General features: G+C 28.7%; 1 protein-coding gene across 1 annotated transcript in view; it reads left to right on the top strand.

Annotated features, from left to right (window-relative positions):
• Positions 1–20,694, top strand: part of LOC136972382 (cell adhesion molecule Dscam1-like) — a 35,356-nt gene extending 14,662 nt beyond the window's left edge. Inside the window, exons 14-36 of the mRNA XM_067266954.1 lie at positions 1,294–1,441; positions 2,360–2,508; positions 7,445–7,576; positions 7,656–7,823; positions 8,178–8,248; positions 8,951–9,188; positions 10,105–10,251; positions 12,121–12,276; positions 12,366–12,502; positions 12,578–12,731; positions 12,805–12,919; positions 13,017–13,181; positions 13,450–13,544; positions 13,608–13,793; positions 13,867–14,163; positions 14,229–14,408; positions 14,475–14,681; positions 14,751–14,881; positions 16,897–16,960; positions 17,040–17,291; positions 17,602–17,794; positions 17,873–18,012; positions 20,131–20,694. Of these exons, the coding sequence (XP_067123055.1) occupies positions 1,294–1,441; positions 2,360–2,508; positions 7,445–7,576; positions 7,656–7,823; positions 8,178–8,248; positions 8,951–9,188; positions 10,105–10,251; positions 12,121–12,276; positions 12,366–12,502; positions 12,578–12,731; positions 12,805–12,919; positions 13,017–13,181; positions 13,450–13,544; positions 13,608–13,793; positions 13,867–14,163; positions 14,229–14,408; positions 14,475–14,681; positions 14,751–14,881; positions 16,897–16,960; positions 17,040–17,291; positions 17,602–17,794; positions 17,873–18,012; positions 20,131–20,192 (3,587 nt within the window). The 3' untranslated portion in view covers positions 20,193–20,694. The remainder of the gene's footprint in view (positions 1–1,293; positions 1,442–2,359; positions 2,509–7,444; positions 7,577–7,655; positions 7,824–8,177; positions 8,249–8,950; positions 9,189–10,104; positions 10,252–12,120; positions 12,277–12,365; positions 12,503–12,577; positions 12,732–12,804; positions 12,920–13,016; positions 13,182–13,449; positions 13,545–13,607; positions 13,794–13,866; positions 14,164–14,228; positions 14,409–14,474; positions 14,682–14,750; positions 14,882–16,896; positions 16,961–17,039; positions 17,292–17,601; positions 17,795–17,872; positions 18,013–20,130) is intronic.

The following is a 20,694-nucleotide window of genomic DNA, read 5'->3' on the forward strand; positions in this document are numbered from 1 at the left end:
TAATTTGATTAAGTTGATTTAGGATTTTATTATATTTAAACATATATACAAAAGAATATATCTGATGTCAACTTGTTTCAGAACGAATTTTCTGGCTACGCTATATACGAGTAGAGAGTGAGTCAAAACTTTCTTGCACCCTTTCCATTAAGATATATTAATTTAGTTAATATAGTTACGTAGGAAGTTAGGCATGGAAAATCGGATTAGACCTTTTTGTTGACCTTCAAAATGATTTTTAAGGTCTTCACTTATGATGTAACTTTTAATGAGCAGAAGTAGCGTAAAGATTCTAATGTCAAAGCTAAATAACACCAATTAATTAATCTTAAACCATTTTCTGGATTCAAATAAATACATTTAGGACTGCAAAATTTGCAATTTTAAGTTTATGAGGAGTTTTATATCATCTTGGAAATTATTTTTTAACGTCAACAAAAAGATCCTATCCGATTCTCCATTAATATATCTTCAGTACTTTTGGAATGAAAAGGATGCAAGGGACTTTTGACTCATCTTGTATATATACATTATCTATTATTGAGTAAAAATTAATGATTTTTTTTTTTGTTTCGTGATTCTACTTCTTATTCAAAGTCAATTACTTCATTGATAAAAATCGTCGAACATTCTTCTAAATTACCATTCAAATTATTATTATTATTTAAATTTGATGAATAGTCTTGTTGAATTTTTTTTTTGTTTAAATTTTTTGAAAGCTTCCCTTTAAATTTTACCCAAATTATTAATTGAATACGTAAAATAACTTCGAAAATCAGTAATATTTCTATCATGCTTATCACAGATTCCCATTAAAAATCCTACATTTGCAACAAATAAAATTTCTATTTTGTGGATATAAAATGTCATATTTTTTTCATTGGCTGTCTCTGTATGGTATTGTGTACTGTGGTAAAAACTGTATTTCCAGAATCGTTTCCTTAACTTATGATACAGAGCTTATGGAAAGTAATATGGCACATCGGATTTTTACATTAACAGAATAGCTAACAGAAATTAATACTTAAAATTTAAAATGATTTCAATGTTTGACGAGAATAAAAATCTCAGAAAATGAAAATACTATTATTATAATTATTATACTTTTATACCGAAGTAGAGTAGGAAATTATTTTCTAGTTCTACAATGAAAAAGAAATGAGTTTATAGTAATAAAATCCTCACTACAAAACATGTAATAATCATTTTATTTTATAGAATAGAGTTTTATTTTGATAATTTATGTTTTAAACGAAATTGAATGAGTAAAAATCTTATTCTTACCTTCTACAGTTCCGCCAAGATTCGAAACCAAGTTCAAGAGCGAAACTGTGAAGAAAAACGAGATGGTGAAGATGCAGTGCTCAGCTTCCGGCGACCATCCAATGACAATCGTGTGGAATATCGACAAACAGCCATTGAATCCAACAGAGGAACCGCGGTACGAGATGGAAAATTGAATCTACAGCAAGCTCCAGTTTCATGATCAATATAGGTGAAAAGCTACTATTAAGGAGAGAATATTCTGGACTTTAAAACGCACTTAGAAATCTTGAAATAGTGACCATCACCTGGGATTTATAGAGGGAAGATTATGTATATAAATATTCAATCACTAAAATGCATAAGAAAAAAATTCTTGAAAAGTTAGGATTTCTTTTGTGCTCTATTATCAAAATTTAAATTTCTTCCAAAATTTTCTTTCGGTGATATTCAACATACAAAAAAAAAAAAAAAAAAAGATTTAAATATATCATTAAAATGATTTTGGTTTTCTGTTACAAAAAGAGAAAGTCCTTGATAGATTTTTTTACCTTCTTCACTACCTTATTTAGTAGCTTGGTACTGATAATTGAATGTGAATTAATCATTATCTTCATTATACGTTTGTAAATAATTGGGTGAGTGTACGTGTATGATGGATAGAATTGAAAGATGAATATCGTGTTAAAATTTTCATTTTGTATACATGTAAACACATCTGAAGATAGTTATTTTCTAATATTAATTTTATGAAATTTTTAAAAGCATATTCATGTCTGCTTTCTATTCATTTCTAATATTCAAAATTATGTTTTTTTGTTTCCTTTTTTTAACTTTACAAAATTAAATTTGTTTATTGAAGTTTTTCAGTTATTGATTTTTACATCTCTTTATTAATTAAAGGTCAAAAATACTTTTAATCTATAGTCTAATAATGCAAAATTCTTTATAATTTTCTAATTCATAGAAGATCGGATCGTTTTGAAACATGCTAATAGAAAGCATTCATTAAAAATTAAATAAAGTGGTTTTATTATATTTAAAATTAAATCTGAAATTTCTAATAAAATAATAATATGAAGTTTATATTAATTAGGTATTCAATAAAAGATTATATCGATAAAAAACGCCTGTCCTCCGAAATCACAATCATGTCTGCCGAACGGAGGGATTCTGCCCTATTTACGTGCCTTGTGACAAATGCGTTTGGACGAGATGATATGAACATAAGACTCATCGTACAAGGTGAGAATATTTGACATAATTTATTCTAAACATGTGTAATATTTTAAAAAAACAGACTTAGTATTTTAAAATAACTTTTAATTTCTCATCTTTTGACTATTATGGATATTATACCAGTTGGGTTAACTTAGTTGTGTACTTCCTGATAAAATGGTTTACCTCCAAAAGGAATTTATTTGTAAATTGTTCTTTTTTTAAATGTCTTCTTAGTTCCCTTATATTGATGACTATTAGATACTTACAGATAAATGTTTTAACATTGCTATTCTAGGTATTTTGTCTTTGAAACTAGTCAGTGTTATTAAACCATGTTTTATGCTATCAGTCCAGATTGTCCTAGGTTTCCTTTTCTTCCTATAACCAAATATAATACTTTCTACGATTAATTTAGAATATTATCAGCTTTTTCGACATATCTAAATCACGCTCTTGTATTGAGTTACATTATCAAACCAAACTACTATTTCAGTTGTCTTCTTATTGTTAAAATTCACTCATTTACAAAAAGTTACGCACCAACAAGAATGCGTTGGAATTGAATAAAACTTCATTAGTGCAAACGTAATGATAATGGTGATAAGTGATCACCGTATCATACCAAAGAGACAATTTCCAGTGGAACAACAGTACAATTTAGAGGAGCATCTAGTAAATTGTAGAACCTTCTCTTGCCTGGATACATGCGGAGATGCAATTGAGCCTGAAGGCATGCAGGTACCATATTCTATCCTGTGACAGATTTACCCACAGATGTCGAACTGCACTAGTAGATGGCCGAGGCTGGCGTCCTAAAAATGATTTATGGCCGACAAATCTGCATCTGGGCATGCCAAAGAAGTGTTCCAACGTGATGGAGACATTTCTGAAAAACTCTGAAAAATAACTATATTCCAGCAAGATAATGCTCGTCCACACATAGCATGGAAGGCAACACGAGGACACAGGATTTCCTGTACATATTATTGCGCCATTAATGTCTCTTGCATCAGGACTAGTGATGATCCGACTAACTATCTTCCATACTCCAACACAGTGGTCGTCTGTTTCCAAACATAATCAGGATTTGTCGCCAAAGACGATAGACTGCCAGCCCACAGCAGTCCATAATTCTCTGTCATGATACCATTTCAAATGAAGTCGATGATGCTATGGTGCTAATGACAGGACACAGCTATTTCCAATATATACAAATTTGTCTCTGCCAGTCACTTGTCAATGGGAAGAGAGAGTTCTGTAACAATGCTTCCATCTGTCTTTGAATGTCGGCAAAGATGCACCGTTGCACATGCTTGTCTAATGATCAGATGATCGTCTATTATGGTTTGTCTGAAATGTTCAGAGTCTGTCTGCCGTGTATGTATACCTCGATGTACACCGTGTATCCACTACTTACAACACTTCCTCACAGTATGATCAGAACGGCCCAGATAGCAAACAATTTGGCAAAATTTCCCTCAGTTCGATGATGCGGCTTTTCTCAAACTCTGTCAGTTGTGGTTCATAATGCCTTTGTGTCGTACAGACCTGCCTGGGGTTCGAAGATTTCCAAATAAAAGATAAACTGAAAATTCTAAACACATTAGCCTTTTTACAAGACTATGAGGTAATGATTTTAAAACACTCTATAGAAATTATCTGGCTCGCAATCCACCACAACTGTAATCACTTACATACCTATCCGAGACAGCTGTATGACTGCTGAGTTTTTCAATAATAGGACCAATTCTATATGGATGCGTAATTTTGTTTTTGTCAATGAATGCGTTATATCTTATTATCTAGTAGTTCTGTTATACTTTTCAAGTTTATGATTACATGACAAGCTTTGGAAATTTTAAGAATAAAACATTAATACAGTCATTATATTTATAACAAGATAAAAATGTTCCTGTTATACTGTGGTAAGTGAGATCTACAAATAGAACAAAATTTTTATTACGAAAATAGTTAAATGATTCACCTTCGAACTTAAAACCAATGATAGAATTTGAAACCTTGATATTCGACTGGTTTAGAGTTGGAGAAAGAAGAAACGTAAGTCGTTATTAGTGGACATAGATAATTGATGATTGGTCGACTCTTACAAAGCGGCAACACAAGGATCGATATCAGTCATTAAAAATAGTGTATAAAAGGCACGAGGGGGATGATTCCAAAAGTTAAAGTGAAAAATATTTGAAATTAAAACACGTTTTACTAATTTTCAGAAACGCAGGAAAATTTAAATACACGTTATGTATTAATGTAATGCCGATAACTTATTTAAGTTTTTGGAAGAAAAATGATTATTTTTTTTCCGTAACTTAAGAGACATATCCGGATTATGTCTTTCATAGGCCATTTTTAATAATTGACATCGATTTTGATGACATTGTCGCGCGGTAAGATTCGATCAATCGCCACACGATCTCTTATCTTCGAAAATCACGTTTTCTTCTGCTTCTTTCTCCAACTAAATCAATCGAGTATCGAAGTTTATCGAAGTTTTGAATCCCGTCGCCAAATTCGAAAGAAAAGATCAAGATTAAATCTTTTTTTTTATTAGAAAAAATTATTCAATTTTATGAGTTTTAACTACCGAATAACTAATAAAACTCATTTCATTAATATAAACTAACAATATATCTACAGTGAGTTTTTAATATATCAAATTAAAAGAATAAAAAATGTAGATACTTACTGCTATTAAATATTTTTTGTTAATCTTATATTGTATATTTAACTGCAAATCCCTCGAAGAAAGAAAGAAAATAATTCGAATAAAAACATTTCCTGATGAAAAATAAAAATTTTTTCTATAGAATATTTTATTAAACGGACTAAAATATTTATATTTCAGTCCACTTACATTAAGTATATATTTCATTTAAATTAACAGCTCAATTCAATTCAGATGAAATTAATTTTATACTTAATGTTAACTTTATCAATTATCAAACCAGTCATTTAATTGATTTATAAAATATAAAATATAGAATGAAATTCATAACTGATATATGATTAATAATAAGCAGTCTAAAATGGATATTTCTTGTAAAAATTAGTAAGGCTAATGTTAAGTAACTGCTCAGTTGTGTATTAAGATTATGAATTCTTATTTAAAATTAGTGTTTAAAAAATAAAATATACACGTACTTATAACTTACTTGCATTATTTAAAATTTCATTTTCACGTCTATTAATTAGTAATTTTATTTTTATTAAATGATCTTTAACATTCTCTGAAAGAATATTTTCAATGTGGTTTCTATTAACACAGTTTTTTAGTAAAAATCTTTGATGAATAATTGAAATAAATGCAATATATATATATATATATATATTATATAGGGGGTGCATTCACAGTGGCTACAGGGCTTAAGACACTTTCTATTAATATACATACACTCACACCCTCAAAAATTAAAATTTATTTATTTATTAAAAGCATTTGTAATGGCAAATATGGTTTATCAGACCATCCGCAATACAAGTCTTGTGTGTGTTAATAAAAGACACTTATTAATTATTCAAATATTTTCAATTTTTGAGTTAACTTTCCTTTGATCCTTCTTGATCCACCACTGAATATACCTATAATAACTATAAAAACTCATTAGATATATGACTGTTGCTTTCTATTTTAAAAATTTCTAAACATAAATATTTTGATCATTTTTAAATAAATGTCTTATTTAATATTATTATTTTTAACATTATCTTGTATTGGTATATGTAGAACATTTAATATATATATATATATACAGTATATTTGCCTCAGTTTTCATTTCTTATATTTAAATTTTATCATCATTAGCTAAAATGAATGAAGATGAATATGAAATACTTAATATTAGTATGATATTATAAGGATTAGAATTAATTTTCTTTGCATTTTAAAATTTACACTTTTTACATTATATATTTATTCAATATTTGAAGTTTATATTATTATTTTAAAATATTACAATAACTTAAAATATATAGTAAAATATACTGAAAATTATATTTAAAAATAATAGTTTAATAATTTTATTTTTGTTATTATTTTATTATTTTTTATTTTATTTGAATCAAAAGTTATTGCATATTTACTTTTGTTTACAAAATTTTTGAAACAAAGTTTATAAGTGTTTAGAGAGTGAAATTCTTGTTTAATACATACAGAAATATTTATTTATTTAGAATAATATTCTATAAAAATTTAATTATTTCTGGAGAAAGAAAGTACTGTTTGTATTAATGAAAAAATACTTTTCATACTCTTTTGAAAAGTAAAAATGCCAGACTATTCCATTTCACTTTTCATGTCATTTAATTGATTAAATACATTATTATATGATTATAAAACACAATCAGTTAAACGTTTCATAGGATATTCAGAAATTAAAGTTTACTATAGTAAACTTTGTAAGACTCTTTTAAAAAGTCTTATTGTTATAATTAAGGAATAATTTATATCAAAAGCTTAACAAATTTATTATATGCAAAAAGAAAATGTTAGAAAAGGATTAAAATTATTATTAAAATATAATTACTTAAACTAATTATTCCATCAAATATAATTTCTAACTTTATATAACTTATATATATTTTATCTTCAGCTTTTTATAATAGAAACCACATTTAATCTTTAGTAGATGAATATAAAGACTTTAATTTTAAATACAATTTATTAATTAGAACAGTTTATAAGCTCTGAAATTATTTTAAATGATTAAATATTTAAAACATATTTTTAATTATTTTACTGTACAATAAAAATAAAACTTCAGATGTAATTTTTTCCAAATAGATTTGAATTTGTAATGTAATTTAACTCAAATTATTTATACATTATTTCTTATTATATATTATATATTTAAGCATTGCAACAAATGAAATAAACATCCATCTTAAATATTTTAAATGATTTAAAATGTTTAAAAATTGATTTCTGTGATATTTTATTTATCAGAGCCTCCAGAACCACCGCGAGAAATTAAAATATTAGAACAAAAAAGTCGGTCTACTAAGATTTCGTGGTCTCCCCCATTTACTGGAAACAGTGCCATTATTAAATATCATATACAATGTAAACAAGAATCAGGTAAATTCGATTCAATTCCATTTAATTTATTTTTATACGGATGTTATCTATTTTGTTTATCTAATCTTTTATCAAACAGGGAATGATCGGGAGAACGTTATAAACGTAACAGCCGGAAGTGACGACACTAAAGTGGTATTGAAAGGTCTCCGACCTGCAAGAACTTATTATTGTAGAATCAGAGCTGAAAATTCTGTTGGATTAGGAGAACCGAGCGAACCTACTGCCATCACTACGTCTGAAGAAGGTTTTTAATTATATTTTTTCTTCAATTTTTTTATTCAAAAACACAAAAATATTCTAAAAATATTATAATTTTCAGGGTAGTTATTATTAAAGGAATAATTACATTCTTATAATAATTAAATATTCCAGTTTAAAATGTTACATTTTTGTATAACAAAAATAAAAATAAATTTTTACACACGTGAATATTATAAATTTAACCATAAAGTTAATTTTATTATTCTTAATTTCACATATTTAAAACCCATAATACACAAATATGCATTTATAACAAGTATAATTTTAAATAACTTTTAAAATTCATATTATATGAAAATTAATTTGTGTAAAAAATCTATTAACATTTTTTTTATAGTACCAGGAGGACCACCACTTGATGTAAAAGTTCAAGCAATAGATTCACAATCATTGAAAGTAACCTGGAAGGTAATTACTATTGCTTTACTGTCCTTATTTAATTTCTTATTATATATTTTGTCAACGTGGACATTAATCATTAACAGGACAATTATACTGGTGTTAAGCATTAACACAAGAATTGAGGAAAAAGTTCTTAAAGAAACTCTGTTTTCTTTAAGAACTTTTTCCTCCATTCTCGTGTAAATGCTTAACACCGGTATAATTGTCCTGTTAATGATTAATGTCCACGCTGACAAAATATATAATAACCTGGAAGGTAATTCGATAATTTTTCTTATAAAACAATTTTTAAAAAGTACAGTATATTAATAATTTACAAAATAAAACATTGTTTCATAAAATCTAGAAAAAAATGATTTTATTAAAAAGGTATAAATAACTTGGTTTTTACTTTTTTTTTAAATCCATCATAAAAGTTTTCTTTTTATTTTCCAATCGATAAAATATTTTTTCACACTTAGTACTATACAATATGTAATTTCGAAGTAAGTCTTATATCCAAACATATTTTTTTGAATTTAAAAATCACAAAAAAAAAGAAATTAGATTGAATCAGAACTTGAAGTAGCCCATCTTAGTTTCAGATCTTTTTGTGGCTTTCAGAGAAGTATTATCAGATAATATTGTATTTTCTGCTGACTACAAATAAATTTTCAAGTACTAAGAGGATGCTTTTGATATATTTATTTTGTTTTTTTATTTATTTAGCCACCCGATCACGAATTATGGAACGGTCCTATTAAGGGTTATTATGTTGGTTATAAAGTTTACGATTCCGAGGATCCATATCTTTATAAAACTTTAGAAGTAGGACAAGGTATTGAAGAACAAGTGGTGCTAAATCAACTTCACAAGTTTACAAGGTATAGCGTTTTAGTGCAAGCTTACAATTCAATGGGTGCAGGACCAAGATCTGACGAAATTATTGTCAGAACATTAGAAGACGGTAATAATTTCTATATTTTATTAGTTTATTAAATAAATTAAATAAGTTTTTTCATAAACGTACATTATGAAAATTTATTACTTTGAATAGAAAACTTATTCGATTTTAATTTTTGATTAAGATTAAATAAAAAAATTTCGTATGTAATTATAATGCAATATCATACATATATCTTATAATTTTATTCGGAATTTTTAAAGATATATCTATTTATTATTAAAGTTATATTATGTATTATTTTAAATCAAAAACCTATTATAATATTGAAACATTGTTAGAACGTTTCTACACTATAATTCATTTAAAAAAAATTTTTAACTGTTAAATAACCAAGATATTTTCTACATAATTCAGGCTAAAAAGCTGATATTTTTTGATAGTAGAAGATAGATTATTATTTTAATTAAAATGCCCAACACTATTCAGATAAATAAATTTAAACATTTGAAACTTAAACTATTTAAATTTTCTAAAATTTAAAGGATCAATACTTTAATATATTCTTAATTATAATCTGTGAATTTTAGTACCTTTATATAATAAGTTTTTTACTTAAATTTTAATTTATTACATCTGGTTTTGAACAAATCTGAACAAATTGATTAATAACAAACAATATGAAAATGTATTTATTATTAATAAAATAATTGCAGAATAACAATTTTACCTTAATTGAACTTAATTTCTTGACGTACACGAATGATAATTAATTTTTTATTGACTGAGTACTTTATAAATTCACTATATTTTGTACATATAATAAAACCATAAAGAAGTAGTCTAATGTATCTGTATAATTTTATAAAAACACTCATTCTCTTAACTGGGGAAGTGTTTATTTTGAATTTAATAAATGTTTATTATATTTATGAATGATTTAAATGTAAAAATATTAAACATAAGTTTCTTTTGTTAGTACCAAGTCAGCCACCGCACAGAGTACAATGTTTACCACTTACATCACAAAGTCTCCATATATCATGGGAAGCACCACCTATGTCATCTATCCATGGTATTCTCCAAGGATATAAAATTCTTTACAGGCCAGCCGAAACTTTAGCAGGTAAAATACTTTTGAAATTTCTAATAGTTTGAGTTGAAATTTTCATATAGATTAAATCGTATTCAGTAAGCATTACAAAACTTTTTTATGCAGCATGAATTTCCAACATTCAAATGTATTATAGTTTTTATATAATGTATATATACTAATAAATCATTATTTTACATTCAGTTACGTTTATATATTACAAACTAAATGCGAAAAGTATTTATTGAAATATGTTGTTAGACGTGTAGTTTGGTCAACTAACTGCTTTTCAATAATTATAAATATAACATAAATGACTTTGCTTAATATTTTATTTCTAGAATAAATAAAATATTAATACAAAACATAGATTAAATATATTATTTAGAACTGTTTTTAATTTTATATCTTTATAGTTATTTTGAATGTTGAATAAAACATGTTAGATTAGTTACTAATAAATAACTCGATGTCATAGATTTGTAAATTACGTCAAATGATTTTTAAACATAATCGTAACTTTATATTTATCTTTTAATAATTGTAATATAGTCTAAAATACAAGTTAAAGATATTTATTCATTAGGTATTTTGCATTTATGTTTATTTATTGCTTAACTGTTATCATCAGCTTCCAAAATAGTAATATAATTTGAAATAATTTCTTAAGTTACTATGAACGTTTGTTGTAGAACATTATACACGTGTATGTGTGTGTATTTAGGCGCTATTTGTTTTACCAAAAGTAGTATTAGGACCTATATTATTTTACTTTTTGAATGCCATTCTACAAGTTGCTATATTGTCCTATTTGTTATCATTTAAATACAAATCTTATCTTTAAGTTATTTGTTACTATTTTCATATCATCATTTAAAAATATAAATTGGTTGAATTTTCGATAATGTATTTACACATTGTATAGAAAATGCGTATTCGAATATTTTCAATTAAATTAAAAGAAGTATTTTCGTTTTTGTACTATATATACGAAACACAATATACTACGTACAGTCAATAGCTCAATAGTTCTATAAGAAGGAATTATGGAACAGTGATCGGCTATACACGAAATAATATATGGAAAGAAGCTTCACAGAGATCTATCCACAAAGAAATGTTAATGATTGGCGTTTTATAATACTATTGTGAATGCATGATATAAATGATTTCATAGTTAACTATTACCATGCGTTCAGTTCTAAATATGGAGTGAAACCTTTGCACTTACAAATAAAATATAAAATATGGGAACATTAAAAATATTTACATTTTATTTGCCTATATGGCTCTTCTATTTACCTTTGTTTTATCTTTCCTATCGATGAATTTTTGCTCAATTGTGTCAGCATGCTGTAAGTTTGAGATAAAATATATATATATAGGTTATATGTTTATTTTAAATAAAGAAAAGAAATAGGTTTAAAATATATTGGAAGAAATTTCGGTTAACGTTACCTATGGTTCCAAAATGGCGGCTTGTCTCTGATTCCAGCAAATAGAAGAAAGGAAACAGTGGGGAAGCACGTTATAACCTATTCTAATAAATTCGTTGGTAATAATTATGGTAATTTATTAGAATAGGTTAGGTTAGGTTAGAACGTGCATCCCCACTGTTTCCTTTCTTCTATTTGCTAGAATCAGAGACGAGCCGCTATTTTGGAACCATAGTTAACATTAACCGAAATTTCATAATATATATATTTTTTTATTTGTGAATATCTGTATTTTTTCAAAAAAAGAATTATGTGTACAGTACATGTCATTCATTTAAGCACATGTGTTGTGTAAAATGTTATGCAATAATAATAGATAAATATTATATATTTACGTATTTGTTTATTAAAATGAATAAAAATAATATAATAATAGTAGTAATAATAGTAGAATAAATAATAATAGGAGATGAAGAGTATGAAGAAAAACGGGTAACTGAACAAGATGCCAAATTGACTTCTCTTCATAAATATACGAATTATTCCATAATGGTTGTTGCCTTTACTCAAAAGGGTTACGGCGTTCGGAGCAATCCCGTTTACTGCATGACACTGGAAGATGGTAAATGATATACAAATAATTTCAGAAATGCCGAATAAAATATCAAAGCTTGATAATAAACATTTCATTTTTTTTTTTTTTTATTAAAGTTCCAGGCCCTCCTGCAGCTGTTAAGTCCGTGGTTCTTTCTTCCGATACAATTCTCGTAACGTGGAAACATCCTTTGTTATCTAACGGCATTATTAATAAATACTCACTTTATTGGCGTTCATTAAGTGATATTAAGGTAAAATAGTCTAAAATTGAGTTAAAATAAATGAGTGAAATCAAATCTTTAACATATCTTTATCTTTCCCCCAAGAATGCTACCGTAGTCCATATTCCCGCTAGTCAAAATCAATATAAAGTTACAGGCTTAAAGGAAAATTCGCGTCATGAATTCTGGTTGACTGCATCTACTGCCAGGGGTGAAGGAGAAATCAGCAAAGTTGTTTCAGGAACAACAACATCATGGTGTAAGTTCATAAATATTCATGGTAATAAAAGTTTTATGTTGTCAACACTCTTAAACACCTATTTTCGATATAGTACCTGCAAGAATTTTGGGTTTTGGAGAAACTGTTGTAACTACACCCGGGGAAAAGGTAGTTTTAACTTGTCAGTCGATTGGAAATCCGCCTTTGCACAGAAACTGGAAATTAAGGTAAGTTATGTATTATTTATAATGTTCTGTTTAATATTTTAAAATGAAATAATAAATGATGATAATTTTTATCATTATCTATTGTTTCTTTTCTCAGAGGTGAAACCATTCCAAAACAAAGCAGAATAGAAGTTTTATCCGATGGTGCACTCATCATCCGCCAACTCCAAATTACAGACTCAGGGAATTATACTTGTTATGTAAGAAATAAACACGGGAGTGATGAAATAACGTATTCTCTTATTATACAAGGTATATTTTTCTTTATCTTTTAACTAATTTTTGAATTGTTTTAGAAGAACAATATTAAATCGATTCAATACTAAATAATGAATTAATTATAATTCATAATATATAACAATTGTAAAAAATATTCATAAATATATATATATTTTTCTTTTCATAAACACCACCTTTACTTTATTTAAATGTACTTCAGAACCAGGTAATTTTTTTATAAATATGTAAATAATATTTTTTGAATAATTATTTTTATTTTACAATGTTTTCTATTTTCAATTCCCAGTGACATCTCATGCGCCTCAGATTAAAATCATATCAGCATCTACGACTTCAGTTCACGTTGAACTCCTCTTTACCATGCCAGAAAATGTCATATTAAGAGGTAAATTCGAGTTTTCGTTAAATATTTATTCTAAACTGTTAAGCTAAATTATAATTGTTTTAGGATATGAAGTTCATTATAAGGCTGAAAATAAAGAATGGCAACAAAGAAGAATATCCGGAAAAAACCATACGTTTATGTTAGATGGCTTAGAATGTGGTGCAAGTTATCATTTATATGTGGTCGCTTTAACAAGTGAAGGAAAAGGTGAACGAAGTAATCCTGTTGTATTTAGAACAGAAAGTACTGGTGAGTATCAAAATAAAAAATAAGAAACAGTTAAAAAGTAACCTTACATGAATTTCATTCTACGTGTAACTAGTACCAGTTGCTCCTAAACAGGAAGATATGATTTTCACAAACTCGACACATTTAGTACTTCAACTTTTATCATGGCAAAGCGGTAGGTGCCCTATCACGAAGATGATTATCGAATATCGGCCTCAGTCCAGCACTCATTGGACATTGTTGACTAATAGAGTAGTACCTGAACAACAAAATCAAATAATAATACAGGATTTAAATCCTGAAACGTGGTATGTGATCAGAGTAACTGCTTATAATGCTGCGGGATCGACAGTAGCGGAATATGATGTTATAACATTGAAAGTTTCAGGAGGTAATACCTTTACATTTATATGATACTCTATTTCAGTGATTACGTAACGTTAATTGTTATTTCAGTTGTATCCGTGTCTGATGCCGGAAATCCAGATCACTTACCAGCCCCGCCACCTTTCTTCGAAGATACCACTACTTTAGTATCCATGGCTTCTTCCGGTGTTGTTCTGATAGCGGGTGTAGTAGCAGTGGTATGTTTAGTTATGTACAAGCGTAGACGGAATACCAGACATCACTATAGAGGTATGTATAGAAAGCATTGTCGTGCATGTTCATATCGATTTCGTTCTCATTAATCTTCAATTTTAGAATCTTCATCGAGAAGTGATGTTGCTACAACTACAGCGTTGATGGCACACTTAGAGAAGAAGTCACAAAGATCGGAAACCAGTCGTCAGAGCCACAGTCATAGCAGGGATTTACCTTCATATTTCTCATCTCCTGTTCGGAAAGTCGTTCCTACAGCTAATCCTCCTTCTTCAAGACAACTGCCCCATTCCTCTTCGAGCAGTCACTGTACGTTCCGGTTTTTCCGCTTACCTTTATAAATATCGATAACTTACAATTCTCATGTTTTGAAAATAGATTACGAAGATGAAATAGCCCCATACGCAACGTTCCAGCTTCCAGGTCCCACACCAGAAGAAGACGAAGGTCAAACGGAAGAGTTTAAAACATTTAGCGTACACCATGGCGAACCGCCATATTTAGCCAAAGTATTATTACATTTTAAATATATTTTTATATTTATTTGAAACAATAATTATGAATAATCATAAATTATCATAGACTAATAGAATTTCGTGTATTTGCGGTAGAATAATTTTTAAAAATCATATATACATACACTCAACAATTATTTCTATTCAATATAATATTTTGTATTGACCAGATGATAATTTGAAAAGATAGTTTTAGTGTATGACAAATTTTAAACTGATAAATTTTATCTATTTTCTTAAGCGAGAAATTATTAAAATTATGTAGTTCATTAACTCGTGCTGAGATTGAATTTTGCCAAATGAATTAATTTTCTAATAAGTTTTTTAATTGAAAATGAATTTATTTCAAAAATTACATTTGCTATTTCTTCAGCCACTATGAAGTACTTCAGTTAGAATGTGACCCGAATTCTTATGAATGTTCTTAGGCAATTTGGATTGAGATTTCTTTTCCATTTCTCATTCATAGTCGAATAATCTCATTGATGTTTAGAATCACTCTCAATCAACAAAATTAAAGCGAATCAAAGAAGACTGAGGGTGTTTGGGAACCAAGATTTTGTTAGTTTGTATCACGAGACCTATTTAGAGAAAACTTAAATGTTTTATATGAATTGATAATCCAATCACATGGTATAGGACATTATAAAATTTAACCTGTTTTTTTCTCAGAAAACACAAAAACCAGACAATGTCCGGTTTTCTCTAGTAGCGCTGAGTAATAGTGGACAGTATTGGGCCGAAGAGAAATAGTTAAAAAATGGCCAAAATTTTGCAAACAAAGGAAATAAAGAAATGAAATATAATTTATTTATTGCTTAGAAACCGAAATATAAATAGATTCGTCAATTTATTAAAAAGGAAAATGAATAGTTGAAATATTAAATCCCTGCAATTTTGGTTGTCATAGTCAGATTCTGCTCCTGACCGTGACAACCCAAACTTATTGAGTATATAAGAAAATCAGAGTAAATATACTAAAAAATGTACTCGGAAGCATTTCCGGACAGTATAAAACTGTTCATCATTGCCCCATAAAAGTGTTCGCGGTTGTCCCAAATCACCATATCCGAGAAGACCCCAGTCTTCCCTACATCTTGAGATTAGTCAAAGTGAAAAATATTAGTAAAAAGAGAATTCAAATTTCATTTTAGATAAATCGTTTTAAGCGGTCAAAAATTGTATGAAATCCAGGAACACCCCAGTGAAATGGATCCACTTGGATAACTTCGATAAATGCTCTGTGGATGAAGTAATACATAGCAAACTAAAAAAGTCTCTTATTTATGTATTTACTTTTGAAATTTACAATTTTATAAGCATCATTTTACAAGCATGGGCCTATTGTTTTCAAATTATTTCATCATTGTAAACCCTTTTCCTCCAAATAAGAATTTCAATGTGTTATTCTCATTCTTGCAAATATTCCTGGTATATGAGTGTCTTTATATAAAACTTACATCGCTAAAATTTGCTTTTTCTCGACATAATTAACTAGTATAGTTCTAATTTTATGCACTTATAAACTTTTACGAACTTTGATAATAAATTTATAAAGCAAATACATTGATTCGTTTGATAAAGATGATTAAAATAGTTTTTCTTAGTTGAGATAATTGAGCGGATCAGGCTCAACTCAACATGAGGGCGATCTGCCAAAGGGAGTGCCTCTCGGGAGGAAACTGACCCCTATTTAGATTTTACACATGTGAAACCAGGAAAGAAAACCTGGAAAATTCCACGTGGCATCCCCATTGGCCAGACGCGAATCCATGATGAGTCTTGGATTTTATCCACTTGACTACTAGTGATCAAAACTACTTTATTATTTATATAATATAAGGATAACACTTTACTATATTTGTCTAGAAATTTTCATATGTTATCGTTGTTATCTAGTATAAAATTTGTAATAATAGAGTATTACAAATCTTAAGAAGATCTTGACGAATTACTATTCATATGCATAATCGATATCAGAAAAAACTCATTTTCGTCTTTAATTCCAGACGAGTTTAGACCCCCCATCTGCGAAAAGTGGTAAAGCCAGTGAAGAATTATATCAGAGCCAAGGTAAAGTATATATTTTAATCATACGGTACATATTTAAAGAATCTTTTTTAGAATTTATGTAAGTCATTCGTATTTTCAGCTCCCAATAGTCATAGTTTAACTTCGGGTTCATCCAATCAAGAGGAATTAATGCGAGCTTACGAATATGCCCGTCGCCATCCACCTCCTGCATTACAATACGATGGTATCCACAATAGAGGACAAAGTCATACCAGCGGTACAGGCACGACAGAATCTGAGGGTACAGATCCAGGAATTAGACAGTTTAGTGGCACTCCACCTAAGCCGAATGAAAGGCGTCAAGGGGCTTGTCTTACTCCAGGCGTATCAGGTAGGTGTTCATTTTGTAATAAAATATTATAAGTAATTGGCAAGTAAAGACGTTTCTAACACATCGCACTCACATAACCGAATTACTGTAAAATGCACGACAATACAAATATTAAAAAAAAGACATATTTTCTATTGTTTGCTGTGCTTCACCAGTTCTGTTAATTACGTGTCGTCTTAAAATATTTTATTTCTGTATCTATTTTAGCTATTTCTTCACCAGTCTTCTCTGATTTATTTGAAGAATCCACTAGTTTATATATCGAATTCGTACAGAGAAGGTTGGTGAATAAAAGTATTCTTTTTCGCAGTAGGTGCATCAGCACAGACAGCAGGAAATGAATCCAGTACGTCGGATGAAGCCACACCTGTCAACACTCCATATCAAGCCCGACCTATGCCTTCCGCACAACCGAGGGAGAAGGGACAGCTTTCATGGGGAGGAATGAAGAACCGTAGCCAAGCCACAAGCAAGAAGACCAATTCCAAAGGTATTAAAAAGGGGTAAGTCCTTGGGGTGGTGCTTATCAATAGTAAATGAATGTATGAAAGTATTAAGTACTTCTTTTTACCATTACATAGGTTATCAAGTGATGAAAGTGACAGCGAAGGGACAATCTACACATTCAGCAGGGCAGATACAGTGGTACTGAGGGGAAGCAGTGGGAATGAGGTTTCCGAAACAGAATGTGATCGAGACAGAATAACTCACTTAAGTAGAAGTAGGTGGTTTAAATATTCGGATAAAGTTCTGGTATTTTTATGTTCTTAAACTGGTGCAGCACAGCAGCAATTATAAACGATGATTAAATTAATTCTAATGAAAATTTTCTTTATAATTAAGAATTTAATATATAAAATTTATTATATTATTACACATGTATTTAGTTAATCTGTTTAGGGTACTTTGAGTCGTCATCTTGGATTATTTTTATGTACTTCAATAATTATGTATGGTTGTGAATCAAGATAATTTCAATTGAAGACTTTATTGCTTATAGATAGAGAAATTATTATATCAGTTAGGAATGGTTGAACTATATACTCAAGTTTTTATAATCATATCTAAATAAATTGTTAATTAATTATACTTTGCTGATAAGAAAAAAGAAGTATAATAAGAGTAAATATCATTAATTGAGAAAAATAATCTTGAATATAATTTACAAAATGTGTTTTATGCAACAATTATGGAAAGGCTATAAAATTTATTAAGCAGAACTAGAGAAATGGTATTTAAAGTAATTTTGTTTTTCTTAATATAACAAATATTTCTTTTATTTCAATGCCTTCATTTTATTCAGTACTAGCTGATGAATCCAATAATGGCCGAGTTATTTTAAGAAAACATCGAACAGGTTCGAAAACTACACACCTTTTACTACCTGATGACTATAGCTGGTTAATGTTACCTTAGGTGCCAAGATGGAGGATCGTCTCTGATTCCAGCAAGTGGGACTCACGTTCTAACCTAACCTAACCTATTCTAATAATTTGGTTGCTAATAATTATGGTAATTTATTAGAATAGGTTAAATTAGGTTAGAACGTGAGTCCCACTGTTTCCTTGCTGGAATCAGAGACGAGCCGCCATCTTGGCACCTAAGGTAACATTAACCCTATAGCTATATACAGTACGTCGAATGCTTACTTTCGTAGCAGTGCCAAGGAATTTCGTCGTTTTTATTTTGATTCTCTCTTAATAAAATGAATTTTGTTTAATTGACATATCTTTGCGTAGATTTGTTTCGTTGTATTTTGCAGAAATATTCGCGAAGGCTAAGAAAGTTTTCTCAAACGAAGAAAGTGATTTTTGGTAAAGCAGTCTGTAACAAAAGCAAAGTCATACTTTAAAGAAACATCGAAAGTAGATGGATATTGATAAAAATTTTTTTGAATATTTTCAAAATATTCACTCGTTATTGGGCTATCGGAAGCGATAAATTAAATTACCGGTCAGGTACGAGGACGCCGATTATCTGGTGACGACACCACAGCCGATTTTAGTCATTGTTTAGATCACGTGTTCTTAATAATTAAATGGTTTGATTTTACAATGTTCAAAATGGAAGTAGCCGAAGGTAAAGTTAAATATGGTGTAGTGTGTTTGGTGGCGGATTGTTCCTATAAAGCAGTGACGACACAGACGAACTTGTCTGAAGCTTAAATCTGTGGGTTTTCGCTATTTTTCTCTAAAATAAGGGTTCGTGGAATAAATAAAAAGAAAGATAAATTTTCCGAAAAAGGGGGAAATGAAATTCGACGACACCATAAATCCAAACACAAATTTCAATATACCAGTCGAATAAATTTATATTAAATACTCATTTCGAGAAATTTTGGCAACTTTTTTTCATTATAGGGATTTAGCTTTTATGAGAGCAGTATTTTAAAATTGTTGAGCATGCATATAAGAGGAATTTCCAAATCTTTAATTGAAATTATGCCAAATTTTTATCTTGACTAATTTCTTTAAATTATGTTTTAAATTTTGATTAATAATAATATAAGCTTTTTTAAATTTTTTGAAACTTTTCCAATTCATTAAGGAAGTGACTGTTCTATATCTTTACGAACGGATGAAAAGTTTCAAGAATTTTAACCATTAGAATTATTTAAAAAATTATTTAGGAGAAGAATATAAATAAATAGTTCAGAATTCAATATTTACTTTAGCATTTACCTATAGTAAATTAGGATATCTTAAATCACTGTGCTATTAGATTTTCATAAAAGTATTAATACATTGAATTATATGGATTGATAATTAATGATTAAATTGAATTCATTACATTATATATTATAATAACTAAAACAAAGAAACTCTTTTTGTCATTTCAGGTGGATTTTCAAGAAGGCCTCCTGCGAGATCACACACAAAATCAGATGTTATCGATTGCTAGTAGGTTTTGAAAATTCCTTACCCAAAACAAGAGAAGAGCTTTATTAGCCAGTTATTGGCTACTGCCTGATGTTTCTGGGGATGCCAAATCTACATGTACAAAAAAAAAATCAAGAAAAACCTACCAGAATGTGAGGTAGACTAGAGCAGTGGAAAAATTTTTTAAGTGATGGATCTTACCGAAAGAAGAAACAAGAAGATTTTCCCCTCTTTCCAAACCCTTAACCCTCTGGACGTGCCTTTGTACCAGTTTGCACCCTATGCCTTGCCAGTCAGAATGTCAGACAAGGAGAGAGCAAACATAACCAACAAAAGATAAAAAAAGTGTCCTCATTCTGGTGTTAGCAGCCACAATGATCTAGAGCATATCCACCCTTCTAGTACAAATTCCACCAAACCCCTCTGTACGTCCCAAGTTTATACTCTACATAATCAGACAGGACCTAATTGTTCCTCCTTGAGAAAAAAACATAATAATAAAACTAAACAGAATGGAGATGTCA

The sequence above is a fragment of the Centruroides vittatus genome, unplaced genomic scaffold, assembly GCF_030686945.1.
Source record: "Centruroides vittatus isolate TY-2023 unplaced genomic scaffold, ASM3068694v2 contig_290, whole genome shotgun sequence".
Lineage (NCBI taxonomy): Eukaryota > Metazoa > Arthropoda > Arachnida > Scorpiones > Buthidae > Centruroides > Centruroides vittatus.